Raw genomic sequence first — 26750 nt, forward strand, 5'->3', positions numbered from 1 at the left:
AGCTTAGTATAATGAGTCACTGTGCCAAAGCGACGCCCTTCTTTAGAGACAAAGAATAGAGACTTACGAACGATTTGTTCATGGCACGTTTCACTTCATCTGTACCATCTGAATAGATTTGCTGAAAGAGTTTATTTAAAGCAGCATCTCCTTCTAACTTTTCATTCTTCTCCTCTTCTTTGATTTCAACTACCAGTTTGTCCCAGTTCCTTGTGTAGTGAGAGGAGGATGGATATAAGTGCTGGGTGTCTGAAAGTGGAGATGTTAGTTAGCTAAGCATTTCCTCATGACTTTTAAAGCTGCAGTTTCCAGAACAGACATGTATGTATTTAATGAATCTGAAATAATGGAATATGAAACTGAAAATGCAAATGGATTCCTCCTTCCAGATACAAGCATCGCAATAAAAAAAATAGAAAGGGAACAAGAAAATGCTAGAGACCACATTCAGCAGCTGCAAAGTTTACTTTCAGGTAAATAATTACATAATTTAGCTACCCAACAAAGAAATTCTGGACGACAACAACAACAAAAATAATTGAAGTCAAAACGAGGCAGGAGATATTGGCTGACAGGAAGGAAAAAAACCCAAGAACCTACAGCCATCAGAAAATTTGAGTTAAACTGCAAAAATATCTGAAATTAGTAGATCAGGATGTCCACTTTTTTTCAAAGATGCCTTGTTAATCTGCCTTGAAACACTGCAAAAGCATTATTTTTCAAGAGAGGTGAAATACTTAATGATACTTAATTCTTTAAGTACCAATATACCCACAACAATGCAAAGAATTGCAAAACAGTGACTGAAATAAACAGCTGAACAGATAAAAGCCTAAAGGAATTAATGACAAGCATATATCCTCAACAGTTCATCAGATTAATAGAAGTTATGCCTAGCCTTACTAACTGAATTTTCGTAATGCCCTGCAGACCATTTCTGTCATTTTCTGGTATTAAAAAAGAGTGAGTCTTTTTATTGTAAATACAACACTGTGATTTTATTAACAGCTTTTAACATACCAATTATTATTAATATCTGCAAGTACTTTGCTAAAAATAAAGCACTTAACACTTCCTTCAGATAACAAACCTGGTGTAAATTGCTTTAGCTTTGGAGAATCTCCCTGTCCCTCTAGCTTCTCCCATCTTACAGCTTCTGGCTTCTTCATTTTTATTTCAACCTACAAAACACAACACAAAGAACAAATTAATCCAGATGGCAAACAGTTCTGAGAAATAGGTTCAAATTAGTTGGATTCTGTAGCAGTAAGAAAATAATTAGGTTGGTTTTAGAGACTGTGTCTAACATGAAGCCTGCATTAGAACAAAACATACCTACCTTACACTATGAAGTTATAGTACTTAATGACACGTCAACTAAACTCTTTTATGTGGCTGCTCAGCTCTTGCATTAGTTTCATCCTTTTGTTTTAGTACCACTTCCTTGTGCTTACTATTCACTTTCTGCAAATCATGGCATCCCAGAAGTAACAATCAGCTGCAAAGTCTACACTGCCAGGCACCAAGGTGCATCTTAAGCATCTGTTTCTCGTCAGTCAGCTCTAATAATTAAATAGTACTTCCGAATGACTGCAAAATCCAAGTGCTAGGTTTACATCCCATCCAACAAAACCTGACGTATTTGATGTGTGCTATATACAAACCAGAGAAGCATCCATGGACAGTGCTCATCTTCCCATTGGAGAAATTCAGAAGCTGTATTCACTTGGTTCAACGAACACACACTGCTACAGAGAAAACTGCCTAGTACTCATTGACAAAACTGGCAATTAAAAGGGGATATGGTTGCAATTATCATAGGAGAAATGAAATTGAGTTAAGCATGTCATGCCACTATTCACAACTACCCGTAATCCCTTTAGACAGCCATATTGAAGTAGTTTTTCATAATTAACCCTATCCTTGGTCAGAGGATTACAAAGTTGCAAAACAAAGACTGCAAAACAAGGAGTGTCTAGTGTCACTTCTAGATGACAAACTCACTTCAGGAAGCATCACAAAATTCCTACGATACTATCAATTGACTTAAATCTCTGCTTGCTAAACTTCAGCAGTTCCTTATTTGTGCACAGCTTAGCATAAGGGAGTTCTTAGTTCTACCTAAAGCCACTACGACCTGGGGATCCCTGCAGACCCGAGAACAAAGGCACCTCTGTAAAGCTAACCCCAGAGATCCCAGCAGCACGCTCCTTGCACAGCATCACGTTGATCTGAAATTTGAACTTTATTTATTCGATTCTGCAAATCTGTCACTGGTAACAGCCCAAGATGCCTTATAAAAATAAAGAAATGAGCTCATTTAAGTTTCAAAGCTGCCATATTTGGAATCATGCTGCATTTTAAGAAACAGAATATTTAATTACCACTGCTCCATTTTTTCTTTCCTGGGGAAACTACCACTTCCCTTGACAAGTTTAAATATACATTTTCTACCACTAACTTGTACTGAGAACAACAAGTTTAAGACACGAGGCACAGAATGAATGCCCTTCAAGGCAGGATAGAGCTTCAGTCTTAATAAGCACAACAACTACATGGAGATGACTTCCCCACTTCCTATGTCTGCTGAATTTCCAATGTTTTTAGCACCCTTTGAAGTCCCAAAGGGAGCATCATAGTATCAATTTTTCAAAATGTGGAAAGGTATCAGTCACAGAACAAAAATAGTCAAAGAAAAATAAAATACTGTATTATTCTAGTTGCTCAACCTACTGCCCCTAAAAAAATCCCTCATTCAAGTTTAATATTTTAATCTCTATGAACACAGATTTGTTTTAACTGTGCAGAAGCAGCATTCAAACTGTGCCAACGATTATTACTCTTCAGCAACACTAGAGGAACCAGCAAATCTTCCCTCACTGGACTCTCTTAAAATCACTGCCGAAATTACAGGCACAAAGCTCATTTTATGAATGCTACACTCACAAATCGAATGCTTTGTGATGAGCATAAAGAAACTAAAATATTTTTACACAGCTACATATACAATAAATAGGTAGTTTCATAAGTGCCAGAACTGGCAGGTTGGTTTTGTTTGTTTTGGCTTGTAGTTTTTTTTGAATGGATTTGGATCTCATGAGTCAAACATTTAAGTTAATTAGACACTAACAAAGCCGCTAATTAGCTAGAAGTAAAACACTGAGTCTTGATTTCAAACAACCTTTCTCTCCTTCACTTCCTACAGAACTCTTATCAAGTTGTGGCAACTGTATTATCAACTCCAGTGTGTGTTTAAATCGAGGAGGCCTTAAATTCAAAATTTTTAATACTCTAATTAACAATGCATCCCCATTGAACAGCCTTAACAAAAAAAAAAAAAAGCAAATTCACAATGCTGAGACTGCTCAAATCTATACCACTTCAATCTTCCTTGTTTGTTTCTCCCTTTGCTATCTCCTCTTGCCCTCCTGCTCCAGGTTTCCACCAACATCTTTAAGAATCTCCCCCACAGACTTTCATCTGTACTGAAAAGAACGATCTCTAATGCAACATAATGTTTAACGTGAACTACCAAACACGGATGTTTTCTTCACAGAATGCAACCCTCCTCAAAGATCCCTTTGGCTGTTCAGACTGCTCTGCCCACACATTTAAGAAAAATCTTTATACTTTTGCTGCTCCAATAATCCCCCTCTCCTTTTTTCCTCTGCTAGCTCTTACACTTTCCTCTGCAACTGGCCCTAAGCCGGTGCCGTATGACAAACATCCCCAAGGAAGAGGAAATGCTACAAACTAATTCCCAGTGTAAGATGCAGATTCCTGAAGTCTAAACATTTCAAACCAGAAGTATATACAGCTGAGAAACTGAGACAGAATGCATTTATGACATAATTAATCCTTTAGCCCATCTACTCCATCCACTTCAATTCAACTCACTCATTAGGCAAAGTCGCAGGCAGGAGCAAATCGAGCAAAATCATTAGCGGTGCACCATTATACAAGCACATCTCCAAAATATAAAGCTGTAAAATTCTGCTTGTGAAGATGCGTATTTCTTCATCTTGAGAGCTTTATTTGATCTGAGAAACAACTCTGAGTCTCAATTATGTGCACAAATGGCAATAAATGCATTTTAATGAACATTTTAAAGCGGATACGGATGGCTATCACACAGACAAGTGACACATCACTGATGTCACACCTAACACACAAGTACTGTTAGCTTTTTCCTCTCCTTGGAAAAAAATTCAGTACCCAGGCAAGAGAAATACATCTCAGTGTTTTGCCAACTACTTTAACATAACATTTATATTTCATTAAACGTATGCCTCATGCCAACTTTAGAATAAGACAGGAAAAATGATTGTAAATTAAATGCTTTGCATGCCAGTTTAAGAAGCTGCCTCTGGTCGTTATCCATTTAATCACATGCTACTTCAAGAACTTTGTTCTGTAACAAAACACCAGTAAAAAAAAAAAGGTTCAAAACCTTCAGGCATATGAAGCTTAAGTAAAAGGTAGGTCCTGGTTATTCTACAAATTCATGTTCACCGTCTATTAACACTACAATGCACTGTTATACTGAGCCTGTGTCCCATTTCCACAGTTACTCCCTTCTGAAACAGCTAGTTACAGAATGCAACAAAAGCAAAGAAGCCCTGACACTGGCATTCATCAGAAATAAGAAGTGAAGGACAGTAAGATTCCCAGAGGAATGCTGTTTTACACCCATCTGGTACCCACCGTCTCACTCCCTGTCACCATGTACCTATGCGAAGAGCCTGGCTGGCTCCACCACCTCCTCTATCCCATCCCATTAGGTAGCTGCACACAAGTAGGAAGATTTTTCCTCTTCAATAAAGATTTTCCTCTTCTAAAGGTTGAAGCAGCCCAATTCCTCAGCCTCTCCTTGTAGCTCGTGCCCTCCAGCCACCTGCCCATCTCGGTAGCCCTCCACTACACTGGTGTCTTCCTTGCACTGGGAAGCCCAAAATAGGACACAACGCTCCAGATTTGTAAAAAGTTCAAGTGCAGAAATAATCCACCTATTGTTATATTCTCCTGTTTTAAGTTCCCCAGATTTGGGGTTAAAAGTGAGTAAAGTAAAAAGGAAAAGACACATGGAAATTTGACAGAGTAATTCAGGCAATACTTGTTTGAAATTCTGTCTGAGAAACCCATCCTGCTGAGATGAGTGTCAAATCGAGGAATCATCATCGAGAAGAGACCACGTGAGCAGTGAAAGGATACAGGAGTTTCTACTCATAAAAGTAACATTCTTTAAAAAAAGACACAACAGATTAAGACAAATTTGCATCTAAATCCAAGTGCTATGTATGGGAAAGATGCCAGAAAAGACCTCAGAAGCAATCTTAAATGTTTCATTGGCAGTACAAAGGCACCAAAAAAAAAATCTTACTTCAAGAAGAGTGGAATAGAAGAGCATATAATCTAATTTTAAGAAAGAATTTATCCCCTTAGAGATAAATACAACAGTAAGTTATCAACAATAAGATTCTAGGTAGAAGCCTACTGCTAAAAAAAACAACACCCAAACTTCTGACAAACTGCGCGAACTCATGCTCTAAGACAGATCTCACCAGTTTGGCTGAGAAATATTAAAAGAATTTTGGTGGTCGTCTTTGAAAGAAAATCTGGTATACACTGACAAGTTATGAGAACATTCTTTTAACTCCTAGTATATTTTATATTTCACAATTCACGCTAAGGGAAAGTTTGCTTGACAAATTTGTGTTGAGCTCTGATCAAATAGATGAAGGGAATCGAAACTGGCAGAGCTTGAGCAGCAGCTCAGGCACTGATTTTAAGACGTGAAAAAAATACCCTTTAAAATTTGGATGTTTTGCTGTATTAAACACACGGAAACGTGAAATCAGGATTTCCAATCATCTCCTTAGTTATTTTACTGAATTGTTGACAGTTTTGTCCGAGGTGTAAATTCAAAATGTTGTTATTTTGCAATCACGGCATTTTTTTTAAACTAACTCTAAGGTGATGACCCATTATCATCATCTTCTAAAAAGGTACGACCTATTCAAACTTCTATCTAAAATCATATGCACAGTTTTGGTATCCTAGTTATTCAAAGATCTCTTATAAATTGCTTGTATTCTGAATTCCACAATCTTTTGTCCATAACTTTAAACAAATTATACTGAGATTAGGATAACTTTCCAGTGTAACCACAAATTATTGATAATTAAAAAAAATGTTCTGTAGAGAAGGTGTCCTAACAGGAGGGATTTAGCATGCACCTTCCAATTTCTTTGCCAGCAACATACCATGGATAACAGTGTACAATGATCAAAGTTTCCACCTCACTAACATTATATATCAACCACTTGTTAGAATTTGAGATTTTTTTTTACAGAAGGAGCTAGCAATACAGATCAATTCGGTAGCCTAAAGCTCTTTGCCACCACATCCTTCCCGTAAAGCCAATTGTTCTCATATCCACCTTCTCTCAAGACAGAGAGAAAAGCTCTTACAGTCTTATGTAACAGTGTTACATAAAGCATGGGCATTGATTCATATGCTTGTTTAAAATATATTTCTCAATATTAACAAGTTTAAATCTGCCCCATACCCACCTGCACTCACAAGGAACAAAAAAATTAAACTTATTCTGAGCCAAGTAATATCACACCAGTCATCAGGAAGGTTTCTTTATGGTCTCGCCAGGAAATTTTTCCATCTAGCCCTGCCTAAGAGATGCAAGAAAATTCAGAAAAGCATCCAACTCCTATCTTAAATATCGGTTTATAGCTTACAGAAAACACCCAGAAAGTTTAGGGAGATATGAATCTGCATGAAAGCCTCAAAGAGAAAAGAACTACAAGCGAGTGGGGAAGAGTGCATTCAAGCCACTGCAAACAACTGGCTAAAAATAACCGAAATGAGAAAGTCTCTTCTACGGGTATGACTGCAAGAACCGATTTCATTTAAAATAAATCCATACCCTCTGTTTATCTATCTGTGTACACCTACCTCTGAGTAAAGACTCACACACTTTTGAAATAATTTCAGTCTCAACCTTTCCCTTTACATTTAGCAACAAGCATCAGTGTGCTTTTCCAGTAAAGTTGCTCTGGGTGTTTCAGCATTTGCAAAGCAAAATGTTGGTTTGAGGAGAAGAAACATTCCCCTGATGCACACCAACTACCATATTCTTGCCATGAAGCTGCTGCGAGTATGCTCCTACCTCAAACACCTCTATAACAAATGTCAATTGTGAAAAAACACTGAGGATTTCTAACACCTCCCTGTTTGCAGCACAACTTTGATATCTAATTCAAGGAAAGTTCTGGGGTCACAAAACTGCTTTTAGCCACTTTTTCAAATGGCTCTAAACCACCATTGTCTGCAAAAAGCCCAAACCACTAAAAAAAAAGTGAAAACTCACAGTAATCGTCCCCAGACTATTTCGAAATGCAAGAGCAGACTAGAAGGAAAAGAGAAAGCACTAGGTCAGGTTTCCTTCAAGAGGATAAGGACACACAAAAAAGCAGACACTCATCCTCACTCTCCTCACCTAAGTCTAAGAATGAGAAATTCCTGAGCAGCATCACGAACATGAATGAAGACCCAGAGAAACTCTCACACAACATACATTTCCAAGAGAACACAGCCAAATATTCCCCTGGAATCCCAACTGCACTGCTTGACAAATAGAACAGGAGAGGGAAAAGAAAGCGGGGCTGACTGTGCACTAAGAACTGTTTCAGAACATTAGAAACCCTTGCACTACTTGGCATTTCTACTCCCTGCTCTATCTGCTGGACAGAGCCAAGTCAGCTCCTCTGCCTTAAACGTATTTAGTCACTCATTTTAAGCTTTTATGCCTGCTATGGTTTTGGCTGAGATAGGAGTTAATTTTCTTCGCAGAGGTTTATATAATTGTGTTTTGGGTTTTTGATGAAAGTAGTGGTGATAAGACACTGTCTTTGGTTGTTGCAGAGGACTTTTCAGCCCCTTGTGCTGCCCTGCCAGTGAGCAGGCAGTGAGGTGCACCAGGAGCTGGGAGGGGACACAGCCCAGAGAGCTGACCCCAAGTGGCCAAAGAGATGTCCCGTGCCACATGGTGTCATGCTCAGCAATAAGAGATGGGGAAAAGGAGGAGGAGGGGGGATGTCTGGAGCGGTGGCATTTATATTCCCAAGAAACCACCATGTGTGCTGAGCCCTGCTGTCCTGGAAGTGGCTGAACACCTGTCTGCCGATGGGAAGCAGCAAATGGATTCCTTGTTTTGCTTTGCTGGAATGGTGGCTTTTGCTTTACCTGGTATCTGCCTTTCTCTCAACTGATGCATTCTCACACTTCGACCTTTCCGATTCTCTCCCAGTCCCACCTGGAGAGAGTGAGAGAGTGGCTGTGTGGGGCTGAGCTGCCTGCCAGGGTTACACCACAGCAAGGCCTTTTTCCTGTTCTGATGGGAGCAGAAGGATAATTCCACACATGCAACTTCCAAAGAACGAACTCGTTTGAGCCTTTACATTTTGGCTCCCTCTGCTGGAAATAAATAAAAAAACAAGCAGCACCACTAACAGGTACCTTCTGTTAACTGCTGAACACAACATGCAGTTTTCAGTGTGGTACAGGTCTTCCCCACCTCACCTGACACCTGAACACAACTGGGGATGGCCACCAAAATACAACAAATCCTACCTACATACGGTGTACAAAATCCCTTCTACTTTCAAAGACCAGACCAGCTTCTATTTATAAGACACAAATCTCTAGTTTATATGTAACTTTTTGAAATGCTGCTACTTTTTGCTCTATCAGGTTAACATAGTAACATCTTCTAAACAGTCGGACACCTTTGACAGATTGGAAGTTAACCAACAACGTCAACGAAACAACACCTGATTTATCAATTGCATTTTTTTACTGTTGACATTCTCTGAAAGAACCAATGCCAGAGTCTTTAAGTTCTGTCTGCTGCTTGCAGTCACTTTATGATCTGTAGTTCTCCAAATAAAACTAAGGCTATTTTCTCCTCCGGAATTTGCATCTTTACCTTTATTGTTTTGCATTTGTCAAGTGATGCTGAATTTTAAGCAGTACTGAGATTCATCTCCAGCATCTCTTTCTTACCAAAACATGCACAACTGCTTTATCGTCTGCCAGTTCTCGTGTTCCATCCTCTATCCATTACATTTATTAGTTCTAAGAGGTTTATGTGAAACTCAAAGTCTACCCAGTGCAAAACCTGCCTGCGTGCCACGCTGTTTCATCATATAGTTGGAAAGAAAGACCAGATTGCTCACTGCCCAGTGAAGACTTACAATATGCTAATGGCAATGTGCCTCTCATATTCAGTACAGCAATACAAAATAAAGCTGTGTGAACACACACAGGTGTTATCTGAAATTATTAATCCACAGGAAAACATCTGCTTCTATCTCATGAAAACACGGTTTCTTTAAAAGCTTCTAATCACTGGATGTAACTGGCATCTCACATGCTACAGACAAATCACAGGGCAAGACTTACTGTGGAGCAATCCTGCAACCCTTGTGCTGCAGAGATCCAGGCTGGGCTATCAGCTAAGCAGGAAGGAGCCACAGCCTACTCCAAGCGCACAGGATTCCTTCCGATGTAAAGCAGATCACAAAGGTACTCTGAGAAAGCTCTGGCAGGGTTAAGTTCATTGAAAAGGTGAAGCCAGTGACCACCGCAAGTCAGGGAACCATCCCAGCAGTCACACCCTGGCTGAACCCAGTGGCTCCCAATAGTTCTGGGAGAACAAAAAAGCCACTGCTGGAAGCCAGCGAGCTCATCCCAGAGGCAGTGAACATGAGAATGATTTTTTCCAGCCATGTCCTAATCTCTTATCTGTACTTACCTTGCTAGCTTAAATACCCATATCTCAGGCACTGCTATCAGCAGCGCTAAAAAAACCAACATCTCACCCTTCTCTAGCCCTTAGCTAAACAGTCTTCAAAAACCTTCCAACACACAGCAAGATGAACAGACTTCACTAAGTTTGTCAGTGCCATAAAGACAAGAGTCCTCCCAGATTCAGCCTCCTGTCGCCACTCCTCTGAGTCTTTCAAATCCCATCTAGCTGTGATATGCACATACACTCTGGGAGCCTTTCCCCTCCCCTTGGCCCAGTCTGCAGACTCTTATCAGGGCTCTAGGTGGGATTTTGTTTTGCTTTGGTGGTGGATTTTTCTTGTTTGTAGTAAGAAAGAGAAGAGATGGGAGAGGTACTCCAAATAAACTGCCTGGCAGAGCATGGTTTTGTTCCAACTGAGAACATGTTTTTGAAGCGAGTCTCCTTTCACATTGCATTCCTTTTTACCATCCTGGTTCACACTGAAAAACCATCTAAGAGCACGTGAACAGATTCCTCTCGGATGAAAGTCAACAAGACAATGCGTTCCAGGAGCACACTTAACTTGCTCCCACTGCTAACAAGGCCTCAGACCACCAGACCAGACCAGAGCCTGTCTGAAGTAATCCCTCAACTATATCCAAGGAAATGCTCGTTTTCCCACACCACTACGAATGAAGGCACACATGGCCAAGGTGGCTGCAACAGATCCTATTGGATCTCAATACCTCTACTTGGAAAAATGAAGCACGTTTAAGAAGGAAGCACTTCAAACATCCACCTCAATTGCTCAATTTTTCACGTCTAGCAAGCTTTCTTATCCCAACTGCTCAGAGGCTTGTCCCAATGCCAGGGACCCTGATGTCTCACAGGCCAACCTCCCATTCTCCATTACAAACGATTTAAAACTCTCAAGAATAGCGACAGCTTCAGATAGTGACACACAAGGACTCAAATATGCAAGATCTTGCAGATCAGCAACCCTCATGTATATGGGGGCTGTGGGGTCAACATCTCCAGTCTATTCATAACTTTGAGGAATAATATTCACTAACAAAGAACTCGATACAGTAAAATGTTTGTAAATTGGGAAGATAATAAAATTAAGTCTCCCTTTTCAAGTCCTTACAGAATAACTTCATGTAAATGACATATCTTTGCAAAACATTTGAGAAGTAATAAGATGGTTTATTCAAAGTAGTAACTATGTATTTTCCATCTTGCTCACATTTCTAGTATTCAGGCAAACGCTGACACTACACCATTTCCTTTAAAGCGCTTAATGTTTTTCAAAGTAAGATATTCTAAGTCTTTAAAGAACACTTTGCATGCTTAACCATCCTTAATGCAGGCCTGCTATAAAATATTTTCTTCACTGAGTCTCCATCTGCTGGTCAGTACTGGAATTAGCTGATGCATCATTCAAACTGTATTCCTTCACTGTGCTTTCACCAATGTCCCCCCTATATTTCTCTTTTCTGCACGAGGAAGTACGCACTGAAGCGCTGACTTCACCTGTTACAATTCCTCCTGTATTCTCTCTTATCCCGCCTTGCCTTAAAATTATTCTCTCAAAACTACATGGAAACTGTAACATTCGGAAATAAACGCAAAATACTTACACTTCAGACGCTGCTTGAACACAACTAAAGCTTTCGCACCACTTTAAGAATCTCAGCCTAAACCATGCTCCAGACTACTAGAGATTATTCAAATAATTAACCCAGGCTGCAGATGCTAGCATAGAAAGGCACAGCCATGATAATTTCGACAGTGCTGAGACACAGGCCTGATACTTCACAGAAGTAATGGCAAACTTCAAGAGCTATGAGAAGTCTAACACCAGCTAGATAAGAATATAAAGCAAACAGGACCTCACAGTTACTCATTTGGACAGGGTACGGGTTCATTCTACTTCAGTTTATATATATAATAACAGAGTAGCAGACTTTGTACTTAATTCAAGCACTCTGTTCCATTACCACTTTGTAAGAACTCTTTATCATGGACTGTAGTGATAGGACAAGGATGAATAGCTTTAAACTAAAAGAGGGTAAGTTTAGATTAGATAAAAGGAAGAAATTATTTACTGAGGGTGGTGAGGCTTTGGAACAGGCTTTCCAGAAAATCTGTGGATGCCCCATCCCTGGAGGTGTTCAAGGCCAGGCTGGATGGGGCTTTGGGCAACCTGGTCTGGTGGGAGGTGTCCCTGCCTATAGCAGGGGGTTGGATTTACATGATCTTTAAGGTCCCTTCCAGCCCAAGCATTCTATGATTCACGTGATTCAACCACAAAACCTGCCCAGCTTCCTTAACGTGAGGAGTGGAAAACAAGACCAACTTTGTGGAAACCTTCTCATGTCATCTTGAAGTTCCTTTTCCCTGAAAACATGCAGTAACTTCTATAGGTACCTTTCTGAAGTTAACAGGTAAAGTGGAACATGAGAAAGCAATGGAATTTTCAAAAGCTCTACAAAACCACTGTTGAAATAGAAGAATCAAAAACATTTACTCCTGCTTCAGAGGTAGGCTGTCCACAGAGCCAAGTCTGAACTTGTCTGTCTACGTATTATGCTACAATATGCTACACCAGACCACAGTCAGTTCCTTATTTTTCTGTACCTGTACTCTGGAAGACAAAATGTTGAGGTAAAAGCATTCTCTCTCACGCCATGCAACTTCCAAGTGTCTCCAAGCAAGCATTATGAAAAGCCTTGTGAAAAGCCAAGAACAGATAACTATGAGTAACTTTTACCAGCAGGAAAAAGTCATGAAAGGGTCAAGAATTATTTCAACACTGAAATCCTACAGGTCTGACATTTATTTCTTAGGCACATAAAGATGACAATACTCCATAAGACAGTATCGACTCCTAAAAGTTGAGTTAAAAAAAAATCATTCACGCTTTCCAAATACCCAAAATGTACAAGTAGACCACAGTCATCTTTCAACAGCAACAGTTAAAAGCATCCTCAACGTAACTGTGATATGCACTTCAGTAAGCAACATATCACATCACTATTTCTGAATTTTGCACAAGTTTAGAAAGCTTTCCACTGGCTGAAAGGCACCTTGAAGAAAGAAAAACATTTCTATATGAAAAGCAAGACATTCTGACTGTGGTAATGAGACATGACATTAGAGCAGAAAAGTTTTCAACATCAGAAACAGACAAAGAAATGATTTACACTAAGAAGAGCTTACCTTTGTTGAAAGCACTTTAAATGTACTTTGCTCTGGCACTATAGAATGAAGAAGAACAAGCTTTAAGTTGTAGTCTTCACCTGATGGAAGTCTCACTGATGCACTCATCTGTTAACAGTCAAAAACACATCTCTGGTCATCTTTAAGAGAAGAAGTTTTCCATTTCCAAGTAAAGGATTGTCATTTGGCACCAAGATTAAGTGATTAAATTAACGAGCCTTCGCTAGGATACTTAAAACACCAGGCATCAGAATTTCAGGTACCACCACTATGCTATTGCATTATTCAACAAGGTGTTTTACAGTACACTACAAAGATGAACAGGAGATTTCAATTCTTAGCCAGCATGCACTCAAAAAGCCTATTATCTTGTCAGCTTGATCTGCATTCTTTAGGGAAAAAATATGGCAAATGAAGTATCAACACTTTTATAATGAACCATGAAAACAATTTGCAACTTCCCTTCTAATACATGCAAGCTATGTTAAACTGCTGTGAGCACTTGCCGCAAGTTAAAGCATACAGTATCAGACACTTCTGCAGCTTGCCAAGTACCAACTTAGTTGAGAACCTACCTAATCAATATTCACCCTTAATTAAACAGTTGTCAGTACCGCATATGGCATTACAACAGTGATTACAGTACTTCCTTGAAACACACTTTGTTGCCATTATCAAATGTAGTGATATGAAAATCAAGATGAACTCACCCATTGTTGTTTTTCCATAACCGTACTAAAGCAAGATATTACTTATTCATAACTATTTTGAGAGTACCTTGTTTCTGTCTGTTCACATTCCAGATGCATGCGCACACAAACATTTTAACTTCATATCACCTCCTCCCCCAACCCTCCAAACACCCAAGCAGCTGAAGAGACAGCTGTTCCTTCTGCAGCATGCACAACACGCTTGTGTATAAATCCTACAGACCCTGCTGTGGCAATAGCTCCCTGTTCACTGTACATAAAAATGCTCAGGCAGAAGACCACTTCTGCCATTTTTTCCTGCTGTTCCAGCAAGCGATGTTCACTTTTAATAACTACACCTTCTGAAATCTAAGGATGCGTATCAATAACCAACATAAATCACCTCTCTCTCTGAGAACTGCACACGGACGTCATCCTTCTGCGCATTCTTGATCATTATAGTCACGATGACTTGAGATTCTGTTTGGTACCAGTCATACCTTGAGAAAAAGAAGCAGGAAAGTTATCTGCAAGGATATGTTTAAGAACAAAAAAAACAAAACCCCCAAAAGTTAGAACATTGTATAGTTTAAGGGGGGGATGGGAGAGATGTACAAAATTAGACTTCTTCCCCTTCCTTTAACAACACAGTTGCAGACTTGACAAGTATTTAAAGAACAGAGTATCTTTTTTTAAAAATCAAGAAGTTTGTAAAAATTGGGCCACGTTCTTAACCAATTCATATTATTGTTTGACTTTCATAAATTAAATAGCTCAAAAAATTACCTATACCAGGCACTACGGGCAGGTCTTTGAATTAAGCTCAGCAATAGGACCAGAAACAGAAGCTTGAATGCTCGCTCTCCCAGTGAGAGAGAATTGCACCTTCAGTCTGAACAAAGACCATGACTCGGAGAAACATTTTACTTAGACTGCCACTTTCTGAAGTTTCTGCAGAATTTCTACAATCTTTATCTCGCATATCCAATCCCAAGTCAGCAAAGAACAGTTATATGTCAATTATTTTAATTCTCACAGCAAAACTAAAGTCAACTTACTTGATCTTTGATGACAGAGGTTGCTGTTGTGTACTCTAGTTGAAACACATTGCATTGGAAAGTCGTATCAGTAAGAGAAAATACAACAGACATATATAAGCATAAAGACACAAATCACTCCTCTTTTCCTGACTTATGCATGTGCATTAACGTACAAAAGAAAGCTGAAACTCTTCACTCTTCTCCTAGCCATATATGACAGACTTCAAACAATTTACCAGTTTACAGACTGACAGTGCATATATTTAATGTATCTTACAATACAGGGGTCACACATTTGAGAAACAGCAATTGAGTTCAGCTTCAACTCGTTTCCTTTCTGAATAAGGAGATCTGAAAGATGCATAGTGGCTGTGTTGCTCATCTTTAAGTCACAAAGAAAACTTGAAATAGATCTGAGAACTTCAGGCACGATTTTCAAACATAAAAAATACTTCTAAAGGTAAGGTTTGTCTTTACATACACTCATCATTTCTGTACACTTTCCTCCTCTATCCTACTACTAAGGCATAAAAAATGGAAGTAACTATGAAGGAGGGAGCATAACACCCAGAGCAACTTCACATCTTGGTCTCCAAAAAAAATAACCAAACAAGAAGGGTCAGTTTTGATATTTCTTCTAATTTCCAACTAAAAAAAAGAAAAAGACACTGCTGAATTACAAAACCAAAGAAAGTCTGAAAAACAACATGTGCAAGCTACTGGGGAAAAAGAAGCTATCTTCTAGCAATTACAAGTGAGTTGGCACTGATGAGATGAGCTGGTTAATTTGTTTAGAATTGGGCCACAGACTGCAAACAAGAAAGTTAAAATTGACTTTAATTAGTGCACAGTAATTTCCAGATTTGTTCACCACTCCTAGGTTTTCAGCATTCAAATTTTGCATCCCTGTTTGCAAAACAACGTGTTTAGATCCTTCAGAATTATATGCAACAGAAGAGATTATTTTAAAACATTTGGAAGTTTCAAGATGCCACAGAACTCTAAAAGCAATTAAAGACAAAATTCAAAGCAGTAAATATATTAAGGAAGACACCTTACCATTTCTGTCTGTGAGCCTGCAGGGAAAAAAAAAGTTGTACTTTCAGAAAAAAACACTTGACTTACATGACATCTACTCCATCTTTCTTCAGTTACTCTAGCCACTTTGCATTTATCCCATTCTCAACAGTTCAAAAGTTAAAGACATGACAATTCTACCTCTAGTCTTTTGCTTTAATGGCCCTTTACTTTTATTCAAGACTTCTTCATGCTACCCATTTCAATCACCAACATCTGCAAAGAAACAACTAATACAAAACATGTTCTGATTAACAGGAGGAATAAGCTTCCCATATTTTCCTTATTAGGGAACTATAGAAACCTTTTTTAATGAAATCAAAACCACGGCACAAAAAAAAAATACTTCCTACAAGTCTGTACTAGGAATGTCACGCATATATAGAAATAGGACCAAGTTCTCATCAAATTTGTATGTCATACTAGGCAACCACAGCTGGCGAATGAGATAGAATCCTGACAGTGTTTCAGATTAAATGTTTCAAAAGAAACCAACTTTTCCTTTGGTCCTTCATACTCTGTACTCCTAAAAAGGTAGAAATAATGAAAAAATAATTTTAACTTGTAACGAATAAAACTGCGTTTTTTTATTTTTGTTGTTGTTGAAATATCAGAGAATTAAGAAAATAGCTCAAAAAAAAGAAAAGAAATGAAGAGCCAAGATAAAACAGTGCAATTTCATTTCTCCAAACAAAACAAACTGGAAAAAGTAGTTATGTCATTTGAGAAATGTGTATTATAAACTCTTTCTCTAAGAAGGCAGAGAAAGTTTTCACTCAAGATAACTCTCTGCAGGTAAGACAGTGCATGCCTATCACTTATATAGTTTCTTCAAACAAACCTAAACCTGGTAAAAAGTACCACCAGGCATAGATTTGTACATTCCTACATAACACAAAAGGGTTCTCCTCTAATAATTTTTTAGTCAACAGGTTGACATGAACTCTTGTATTGTTTCTACTGCCCCATTCTCCAATAAACACTGCAGGGGGGGGGAGTTTTAACAGGCAGAGGAAAAAAAAAAGTCAGCTGTTCTGATATACCTCATTAAAACCAGCAGGCAGTTTAAGCACTTTGGGTAAGTTCTTCCCTGGGGTATCAGGTTGTAGGAAGATACAAAAGGAAGCTGACTGCCACGGTAAGACACCATAGCAGCAGTGAGTACCCAGCGAAGGCACTCTCCATGTAGAATGAAAGAGTAATGTCACCAAATTTCCACTGCTCTTTCCAACTTTATTTTCCGCAAAACTTGAGAACTTATTTTGATGTTGGTTTTAGAAAGAAAGCTGACATGCTTCCACACTTAAAATAAGCTTGAAAGCACATGAAAGTGAGTTAAAATTGTCTGAACTTGAAATAGGTACTCCTCTGTCACGTATTATTATTAGATTAAAATCGTAATATTAAATTAACTCTGAACTAAGGAAGAGTTCAGGACATATAATTGAGAGAAACAAGGGATAGGAAAGTGCAACTTTTTTAAAAACACAAAAACTCTGTTTCAAGAAGCAAGCTATAAACAACACAGCTTCAAAGCACAGGTCACATCAAAACCTGCATCAAGTAAATGCTCTTTTTCTTACCGTTTAGTGTTTCCTCACATCTTTTAATCCAAATAGTAAAGGTATCATCTACATCTAGGAGAGATCAAACACAGTAACATTAAGACTCTTCAAGCACTACATGCACTGAATAAAGAACAATTTCATTCAACCACCAGCTGGAACAAATTCATCTGAATTTGCATCAATTTATTAAATTGTGATTATTATTTCCCAGTATCTTCTCATAAAACCTCTGCCATTTCCATTAAGCTTTAAACATTTTTATACAGCTCTACTATTTAACTCTGTTACATTTAATTAACTGAAATTAATTTGTAGCACACAAATTTTTGTCTGAACTGACCCATTTATACTACTGCTTTCCAACCTGCTCAACCTTTATATGGCAGTTGGAAAGCAAGAAATACTGTTTCACACACTTCTCCATTATCCTTAAAATCCTTTTCCCAAACACTCAGTCACATGCTGCCTCTCTAGAGAAGTATCAGAAAAAACAGTCTGTTCTGTGGACAATCCAAAGTGGTACAAGTTTTCACCAAGTATTTCCTTTTCTCCTGGTGGTTTCACACATACTTTACATACACATCTACAGTTTCAGGTATGTTAGAGATACGTAGATGCCAGTTCCACTCTACAAATCAAAACCACAGAAAAATTTATTAAGACATTTATAAGTCTAGGAAACAATCTCCACAAACAAATTCACTAGAAAATAGCTAAAAAGGTAGCGGTACAATGACAGAACAATCATCTCATTTCAGCAGAATTCCCAGAAAAACCCTTCACAGTCAGGAACGTTACAAACAAAGTGGCAATATTACTGACCAACTACTAAGACTAGCTAAATTTATCTTTTTGCAGTAGCAGGAATTCACATTGAGGGAGTTCACACAGTAAAAACCCCGCAGAGAGCTTGAGGAAGCTTAAAAAAAGAAAAACACCACGCTGTTCCCAGCCAACATGCTCGTAACACTAAATGTGGCTCCACTGCAGTTCTGCAAAGTATTCACCTCAATCCTTTCAGATAGGAAGTGTACACAAATGTTGAGGTGTGCCTTAAAATTGCTACCAACTCCTCAGCACCATTTCTCTCATCTTCTGCCATCCCCGCTAATCATCTTCAAAGTTGCTGAAATTTTAAGTTACATAACATTTATGTAACCTCTCAGATGCTGTTAGGAAAAGATAAAAACGCAAATAAGGATACGGCCGTCTTGACATTACAAGGCAATCAGTTTTTGGTAAGTCTTTTTTATATTCCTAACAAATCCTGGAAATAAAATACCTGCTTTCAGATGGAAATCTTCAACATTAAGCAGAGGGTTCTGCTGGGGGTCCAAAAAGCTGCCCTCAATTACCTACTGTAAACCTAAAGCATATGGACAACTGACCTAGACTCTCCTCCAAGTATATAGGGAAAGGAAAGAGACCCAAGATGCAGCATACGAAGTTCTGATTAGATAAGGAAAATACTTTTAATAAAAAGGCAGTACAACAGTGGAGCTGATTGCCCAAAGAGGCTGTGACATCTTCAGTCTCCGCTGTCAAAGAACCTAAGCAAACTTTAAAGTTAATTTGGCCAGGGCATGGAGTTTCCTGAGCTCCAGAGCTTCCCTGAAACTTAAAATTATTCTGTAATTTTCAAAGCTTTACACCACAGCCCCCCAAAATAGCTCTCTGTATTTTTGCACCTGGGAACAAAGTTTATTAATTAAAACGGAAGTGAAATGGAGTAGGTTCAAGAGCCTAAAGCAAAGGGAAACTGAGACAAGTCTACACTGATCCAACCTCAGATTTTCACCAGGAAGTGATGAATTCTTTTTAACTACAGCCTATGACAAGATTGCCATGCAACACAAACTTTAATAGAAAGGTCCATTTTTCAGCCCTACTGCCCTAAAAGATCTCCTTGCTAACCACTGCCTCTTTTCCTGCATACCAGCACATCACAATTAGAGGCAAATTTATTTACTACTCAGTAATTAAAGTATTCCCCCAAGGAACTTACCAGCAACTCCTATTAATAACTTTCTAGTTCAGAAAGACTAACTGGGTCTTCACTTGCACCTACCAAGACATTTTCTTTAAAAAGTTGGCAGAATTCACCTTTACTAAATCCATTAGGTGGTCACAGCAAAAAACAAGAACATTTCTCAAGTGTAATTGTCCTAAATCCCCGTGATGTACCGAAGAGTAGCAGATCACGCTGCTTTTTCAGTCTGAGGCAAATTAGTGAACTCCATATATTCACATGCGTCGTCACATGGTTGAGTGGAAGAAATCTTGCTTCATAATGTTATGTTATAAAAGAAAGAAACTCTGCACATTCAGTAATTCATCGTGCCAAGTCCTATTTAGCTATCGCTGTAAGTGGGTAATGGGAAGCTTGCTGTAGTTCCCTGGGCCCGTCAGCACTACCAGTAATGAGCACAAGCAGCAAGCCCATCTCCCTTAGCATTACAGACAAAGATTTAAAACAGACCTTACATCAGCAAGGAACGTGTAATGGTGTACTTCTGCCCCCTTGTGTGGCAAAGAAAATAGCCTTGTCAGCAACGAATTCCCTGCCACAGCAATTCCCTGTAAGGCAGCAACAGCTAACATCTCTTTATCACCTGCTTAGTGGTACATGGGTAATTTTCCCGTTGTGCTGTGTTCATTTTGCACTCGCTGTGCTTAACTGGAAGTTAACTGCTCTGCCAAAATGCTCGTGCTCACAATTATTGTCACTTGGAATCCAGCAAACATTCCACAGAACTGCAAATTCTGTCACTGGCATCAACTTGCCAACAAGATGGGTAATATATTGAAGAGAATCACCTATAAACCTGTATATTTCAAGAAGTCTTCAGGAGACCCCTCATCTCACAATAGGCCATGGGATTTGTAATGACAAAGAACATTGGAAGCAAGCTTTGGATGAGAAGCAATCAGGAAGTACTGGGAACCTTCAGAAACATTTCAGCTGGGTCAACAGCAAAACTGACATGTTAAAAATCAAACAGGCAGAAGTCATGCGATACAGCACAGGAAAAGGTGATGCTGTAGTTCAGGGATTCTGAATTAGCCAGAAGCATGCTGGTATTCACTGCCACAAAGACATCTGCAGCTAAACGTGCTGCTCTACCCTACAACATCAGTGGGATGCAAGGCTGAAGAGAATGAAAAAGTGATGCTCTGGCTTCAGAAGTTTTTGTGCATACCATGTATTTTGAACAACTCCAACTGACAAGAAAAGCGCCAATTCTATGCACACAGAAAGCTCAAATCGATAGCAATTACTTGAGGTGAAGATGAAAAAATATGGAGAATTTCTGGCCCTGTCAGCCACTAACACGAAATTAAAGTGACTACAGATTCAATTCAGGAGTTACTAGTTTTCAGAAATAAGAAAACTTACCTATCAAGTAAGGAATGCTACAGAAATCACAAGAAGGAAGCACTCCCTTTCACAGGATGATCCAAGAAAACTTGTCTAGATTATGAAAACTCATCCGTCTTTCTAGCGTACCAAAAAGGGGAGACTACCCAGTTACCCAAGCTACCAAACCTCAAAAAACTTTAAGCAATTAAAGCTAATCCTTCAGCTCCTATTCCAGAGCACCCTGAACTGAAGATTACAGTTGCTGGAATTCCACCACATCACCTCACCACCATCACCGTTTCAATTCTGCTGGATTCAGCACCCAGGCCCTTCAGAGGTCAGTTTCAACACATCAGTTCACAGGCATGTTTTTCTTTAAAAAGAGCAGTTTTCTGCAGACTTAATGCACTGAAAGAAGAGGCTGAACAAGTGCAATAGTGGGAAGGGGCACAACCACTTCGCACAAAGAACTTTCATTAGCTTACGCTCCCATCAAACCCACGTTTTAGATCAGAGGAGCAGGTTACTTATTTGGGAACAACAAGCCAGTAACATTTTTAATAAAGCTTCGGGCCCCTGCCATTGTTACAGATAACATACCAGGAAGATCTTAGATCACCACAACGCTTATCAGCTTAGAACACTTGGCTCTGTGTAACTTTTCAAGGTGCTTTTCTTACAATTTCTTCCTGCTGTTGAGAACAAGGTGAGTTGCATTTCAAATGGGGGACAGGAGAAGAGAAAGGAGTTACAGCCATCTTGCAATTACTTTGTTGTGTGCTTCCCTGCATCTTATACCAAAGCTTTCCGTTCCTGCTTCTAGAAGTTATTTTTAAAAGCTCTAATTCTCCCCAAAATAAAACATGCACAGTTGGAGCTGGGAAGCCAACACTTTAAGAAAAAAAAAAAGAATAAATATGCTTCTGTAATGAAGTGGTATCTAACATGAGGTAAAAATCCACTGTCAGTTCAAATACCCATCAAGTTGCACACTCTTTTTGAAGACCAGTCCACCAAATGGTTTAACAACTAAAAATCTCAGCTACATACACGAAGCCTTTTCTGTTCAGAAACTTTTCTGTGACACTTACTGCCATACCAATAACATCATTTATCTGCAAGACCTCTGGGGAGCAGGGAAACACCCCCATTTTATAAGGCAAGAAAATCAGATTATTACTGGCTAACAGTTTTGATACACATTTTTACACAGTGTTATACTTTCAAGTAGGGATTGATCAAGCCTTCCCAAAAGCCAGTTCCGTTCCAGATACCTCAAAAATCAGGCACCCAACTCATTAGCCTTTTAAAAAAAAACAACAAACCACCAACTTGTTCTTCACTTTCTGCTAACACATTAGAGCAATTTTGTTGACATTAGCAAAGGAGCGCCGTGCACACATTTTAATACTTACTGTCCAGCCTCTGTCCCTCTTTGAACGACTCTAAAGCAGATGCATAGTTTTTGATGTGATATTCTCCTAACCTGACATGAACAAAGAAAAACACAAGGAAACAGTAATTACTTTTCAATCTAATCCACATCCTGAAGATAACAACATCCTTAGATTACACACACTATCGGTTAAAAGTACACGTGTCAGAGTTTATATCGCGTACGGAATCTGTTTTTGAAACAGCTAAAATGTTAAGATAATCACCCCAAAAATCAAGGTACATTTCTTAAAAAACCCATACTATTTCTTCTTATAATCACAGCTTTATTACAGATGGTTTAGAAGCACTGCGACATGGAATTTACTCATTCATGGGGTTGCAAAAAGCTTGTATGAAGTGACAATTCAAATGCTGCTATTGCCCTACAGATAAGCACAATTTTCTCAAAGCACAATATATGATGATACACACCCTTTCCTAAGAAGTGCTACAGCATTACTGGGGTTGAGTTCTAGGGACTTCTTTGCATCTGCAACTGCATCTGTTGAAAGTCAGTTTACAGGTGAAGAACATTATAACACGTTACGAAAAGCAGTGAACTTCAAGTCTTAGAGTACACCTTATAAAATTCACTACTATTTTAGCTTTCTTAGCTTGCACACATCGCACTGTTTAATTAAATTCAGGCAACTGCTATGGACAAAGCCTTCACTCAGCCACAGAGCTCCATGAAAGACAAAGCAGGACTTTTTTTTTTAATTAATTCCATTAATCTGTTTCCCAGGCATTATTCAGTTACCACCCTCCTACCACAACCATACTCAGTCCCTAACAAAGAAAAAAAAAAAACACACGAGGATTGAAGGTGCTTACAACACAAAGCTTAAAGCTTGCCCAAGAAGTATACTAAAAATAATGCTGCCAAGATAGCAGTGTGCTAAAAACAAATGAAAAATTGGGCCCGCAGCCTACCCAATTCACTGGAAGTTTTGCAGGTACAAACCACTCAAAGATGAAGACAACTTTTAAAGTATGCCCTACCGTAGGAGTAGCAAACTAAGTTATCTATAAGGCTTTCTGTTATTACTAATTTGTCTGCACATTTATGACATCTGCTGTAAAGAATGTGTCATAATACACTTGTAAGAGGATTCTCAGTGTTGCCTGAAGATGTTACCAGCATAATTCTGAAGAAGAATATGAGCATAAGCCCGCTGACAATAACACTCGGCATCATCTGGATTCTTTTCCAAAGCTCTTGTCAGTTCCTGTAACGACACAGAAAGATGTGAAATGGCACCTCAAAAGTCACCATGAAGATACAATACCAAGCTTCGTCAACTAAGATTTTGGGAAAAAAAATACCCTGAACTGGCATGAATATAGATCTATACCTATAGATCAGCTTTCATCCAAAAAGCTCAAATATCAGAGCCTGAAGCACAAGGAACCTGCCAATTATATCCAAGTCATGAAGTCTGTTTCTTTCTGAGAAAACAAGACTTTCAAATGCCTTAAACATGAAGTCTAGCGCACAGGTGATCCCGTACGTTCCTATGATTCTCCTACAGTTCTTGTATTTGTACACAGGTCTGCTGGATTTGAGGAAGCAGTGCTGTGTCACGAACTCAGAATGAATACACAATGTGTCAAAATGCTTGTGGAGGAATAACACGCTCAAAGCAGTGTAACACGGGATGAAATTCTACCTTACATGATATTATTGAGCATGGGAGATTGTTCTGAAGCATGCTGAGAAAGAGAAGTAAGAGAACAAAAGACTCTGGCAGCACAGGGCTCACAGGAAACATTGCTGCACAATGGAAATAAGCATAAAGTAGCCCCTTGCTAGGGAAATCACTGAGTACACAGATTGAAATAACCATGTTATGCTCTGTGAGAAAAGATTATTATTTTTGCATAGCAATAAAATGGCAATGACTCAAAGCACACACCTGTAAAAAACGTCTCCAACTCTCTCTTTATGAGGGAGAAAAGTTCTTGTCTTTGCTAGAAGATGGCAAGTTTTCTAAAGCTATTACAGTACGTGACTACAGTGCAGTAACTACGTCTGCTAAGTTGACTGGATTTCCACTCATGCTTGCTTAATTCTGAAGGTGGCCAAGATACAGGCTTTAACTGGGCATAAATGCTAATACAACAAAGCTGCCAGAACGCAGTCCCACCAAGCCAGAGAAAAAAGGAAGAGCAGAAGGGCCTGCCTTAGTTTTAATTCAGATCAGTGCCCTCTTCTCTTTCACTGCTGTCACATAAACACTTATGCCAACTAGGAATGAAGTGGCCACAACAGCTATCAGCATAAGATAAACGAATGTATACATAAGCGTGGTACATAAATCTAAAAACATGAAGGAATCTGAGGGAAAGGGATGCAGTAGACAGTCATAAAAAAACACTCGATCTCGCTGTGTGGATGGCTTGTCAGCAAGTCATCACACCTCATTCGGCTACACACGTGCACATCCCTCCCCAAAATGAATCCTATAGCACAGCTGTTTGAGAAGACAGCCAAGGGGCAGCTAGAAAATACCTGACTGCTACTACCAATTCCAGCTTACGGACATCAGCGACAGTTACTTAGAGCAAGCTTACACCTTGCCCTCACAAGCACTCAAATGTACGCTTCCTGACTCGAAACTTCACTCCAGGCCCTCATCAGTGACCAAGCTGCAAATGCATTTGCAGATTCACAGGGCTCTGACCACACTAAGTTTGTATGAATTAAAAGCGCTTTCAGTCTTCCTGTCTCACCTGTGCCTGAATTTAAGGGAACACCAACCCTTCTTCCTCATTGGACAACACTTCACCAAAACAATACCATGAAAGCTTGCTTCAAGTTACTTCTGACTCCCTCCTAAATCATCACCACTTACACTGCAAAACATTTTCTAAGGAAAAAGCAAATAGAAAGCATCCTTATTCCACAGAGTGGACTACTTTTTCAACTTAAAACGACACAAGAAGCCATTAAAGACTTGGCAGCTTTATCATTCAGGCAGTATTCAAACACAGGGGACGACCTTCCAGTTGTATCAGATCCAGGTGGAGAAGCCAAATCATGCGCTTCAGGAATTAAAGGAACCCAAAGTCCTGAGGACACAGTGCAGAAATGCCCCTCTAAGTCCTGTCAAGTGTGGAGACTCCACATGGCCCCATTTACAGTGCGTCACGTCCCAGATTATTAATATTAATTACATGAGCCAAAAAGCCACACCTAAGACCATGCAAGCACGGTGCACCACGTGTAGATCCAAACTTCCAAGTCATCAAAACGCAACGCTGCGCCATGGGACTTACCACTTCAGAGATCACCAAGTACAATCTGCCTGCTCAAACCAGTACTTTTGGGTAAGTCCTGAAGTACACCAGTGACACGAGTACTACTGCAATACGTATCAAATAACAACTATTGAATGTTAAATGGTATTTTGAAGCTGACAAAAAAGTCTCGAAGTCACTGAACACACAAAAAATTGAAGTATGGACTAGACAAGTGGAGCACCTATACTAATACTGAGAAAAACTGACACATTGTGACGATACTCTTTAATACTTCCAAAGATCTTACGGTGTTTTTTAATTTTAAATTAATTTTCACTAGGCCAAATATGTTTGGTTATTCCAAATCCCTTTTTATATGCCATTTATCTTCTGAAAAACTTTTGCAAGCAACAGAGGAAACCCCAGAGAAGTATGGGACTGAGCTGCACCTTTTATTTAGGGAAAGGTAATTCCGTATTACCTTATGCTTCTACCACCTACTGCACTCGAGCAGAACTACGCATTTACATCCTCCTCCCTTCCAGGTACGTAAAGACTTGATCCGCCAGTTCTATCTTCTCTTTACCTCTGTTTCTTTCAAGAAAAATAGCCTTTGAGAACACATCAGCACGAGTTAAGAGGTAAAACACAGAGAGAGGAGGAAAACAGAAGACAGGAAGATAAAAACTAATAAAGACTGAAGGCGTTTCTCCAGTAAGCTTCTTTTTCTAACTGTAGATAGCTTGGAAATTTGGACTACAGTCTAATTATATGGCACAGAAAGGGTTGTTTTTGCTTTTTTCCTGCATCCTCAGCTCAGGGAGCACCAGGGCGCACCTCGGGGGGACCTGACGGGAAGGAGCCCTGCGGATCCCCAACTCGTCGAACGGAGAAGGGAAAGGAGAAGGGAAAACTGAGGGGAAGCCGGGGGAAAACCAGGGGAGAGCCACCTCACGCCCCCTTCCCCTCCTCTCCCCGCCTCTCACCCGCGCCGCTGCCGCCGGGTCGCGGTCGATGTCGCCGTCCGAGAACCTGCCGAGGAAACACAACGGCGTGAGAGGGCGAGGCGAGGCTGGGGAGGGCGGCGGGGGGCCGGGGGGCGCTCACCGCGGCGGCACGGGGGGCTGCGGCGCAGGGGGCCGAGCAGGAGGAGGCGCCGCCGCCATCTTGCCCCCAGGAAACTTCTCGAGAGGCCGCGGCCGCCGCGCCCCGAGGCCGCCCCGCGCGCGAGGCCTGACGGGTAGCGCCCCCCCCCCCCAGCAGGCTCCGCCCGCCCCGCCTGGCGCTTGGGAAGATGGCGGCCGCTTA

At 39.8% G+C, this 26750-nt stretch overlaps 1 protein-coding gene across 1 annotated transcript in view; it reads right to left on the minus strand.

Annotated features, from left to right (window-relative positions):
* SUGT1 (SGT1 homolog, MIS12 kinetochore complex assembly cochaperone) overlaps positions 1–26685 on the minus strand; it is a 27740-nt gene extending 1055 nt beyond the window's left edge. The window contains exons 1-12 of the mRNA XM_080587917.1: positions 26550–26685; positions 26429–26474; positions 23338–23428; positions 22632–22701; positions 22178–22248; positions 17417–17470; positions 15816–15832; positions 14775–14809; positions 14120–14216; positions 13028–13135; positions 1091–1181; positions 68–249 (exon numbers count right to left, since the gene is read on the minus strand). Coding sequence (XP_080444043.1) covers positions 68–249; positions 1091–1181; positions 13028–13135; positions 14120–14216; positions 14775–14809; positions 15816–15832; positions 17417–17470; positions 22178–22248; positions 22632–22701; positions 23338–23428; positions 26429–26474; positions 26550–26608 — 921 coding nt within the window. The 5' untranslated portion in view covers positions 26609–26685. The remainder of the gene's footprint in view (positions 1–67; positions 250–1090; positions 1182–13027; positions 13136–14119; positions 14217–14774; positions 14810–15815; positions 15833–17416; positions 17471–22177; positions 22249–22631; positions 22702–23337; positions 23429–26428; positions 26475–26549) is intronic.
* Between the last annotated feature and the right edge of the window lie 65 nt (positions 26686–26750).

The sequence above is a fragment of the Anser brachyrhynchus genome, assembly GCF_964034855.1.
Source record: "Anser brachyrhynchus genome assembly, chromosome: 1".
NCBI classification, from domain to species: domain Eukaryota; kingdom Metazoa; phylum Chordata; class Aves; order Anseriformes; family Anatidae; genus Anser; species Anser brachyrhynchus.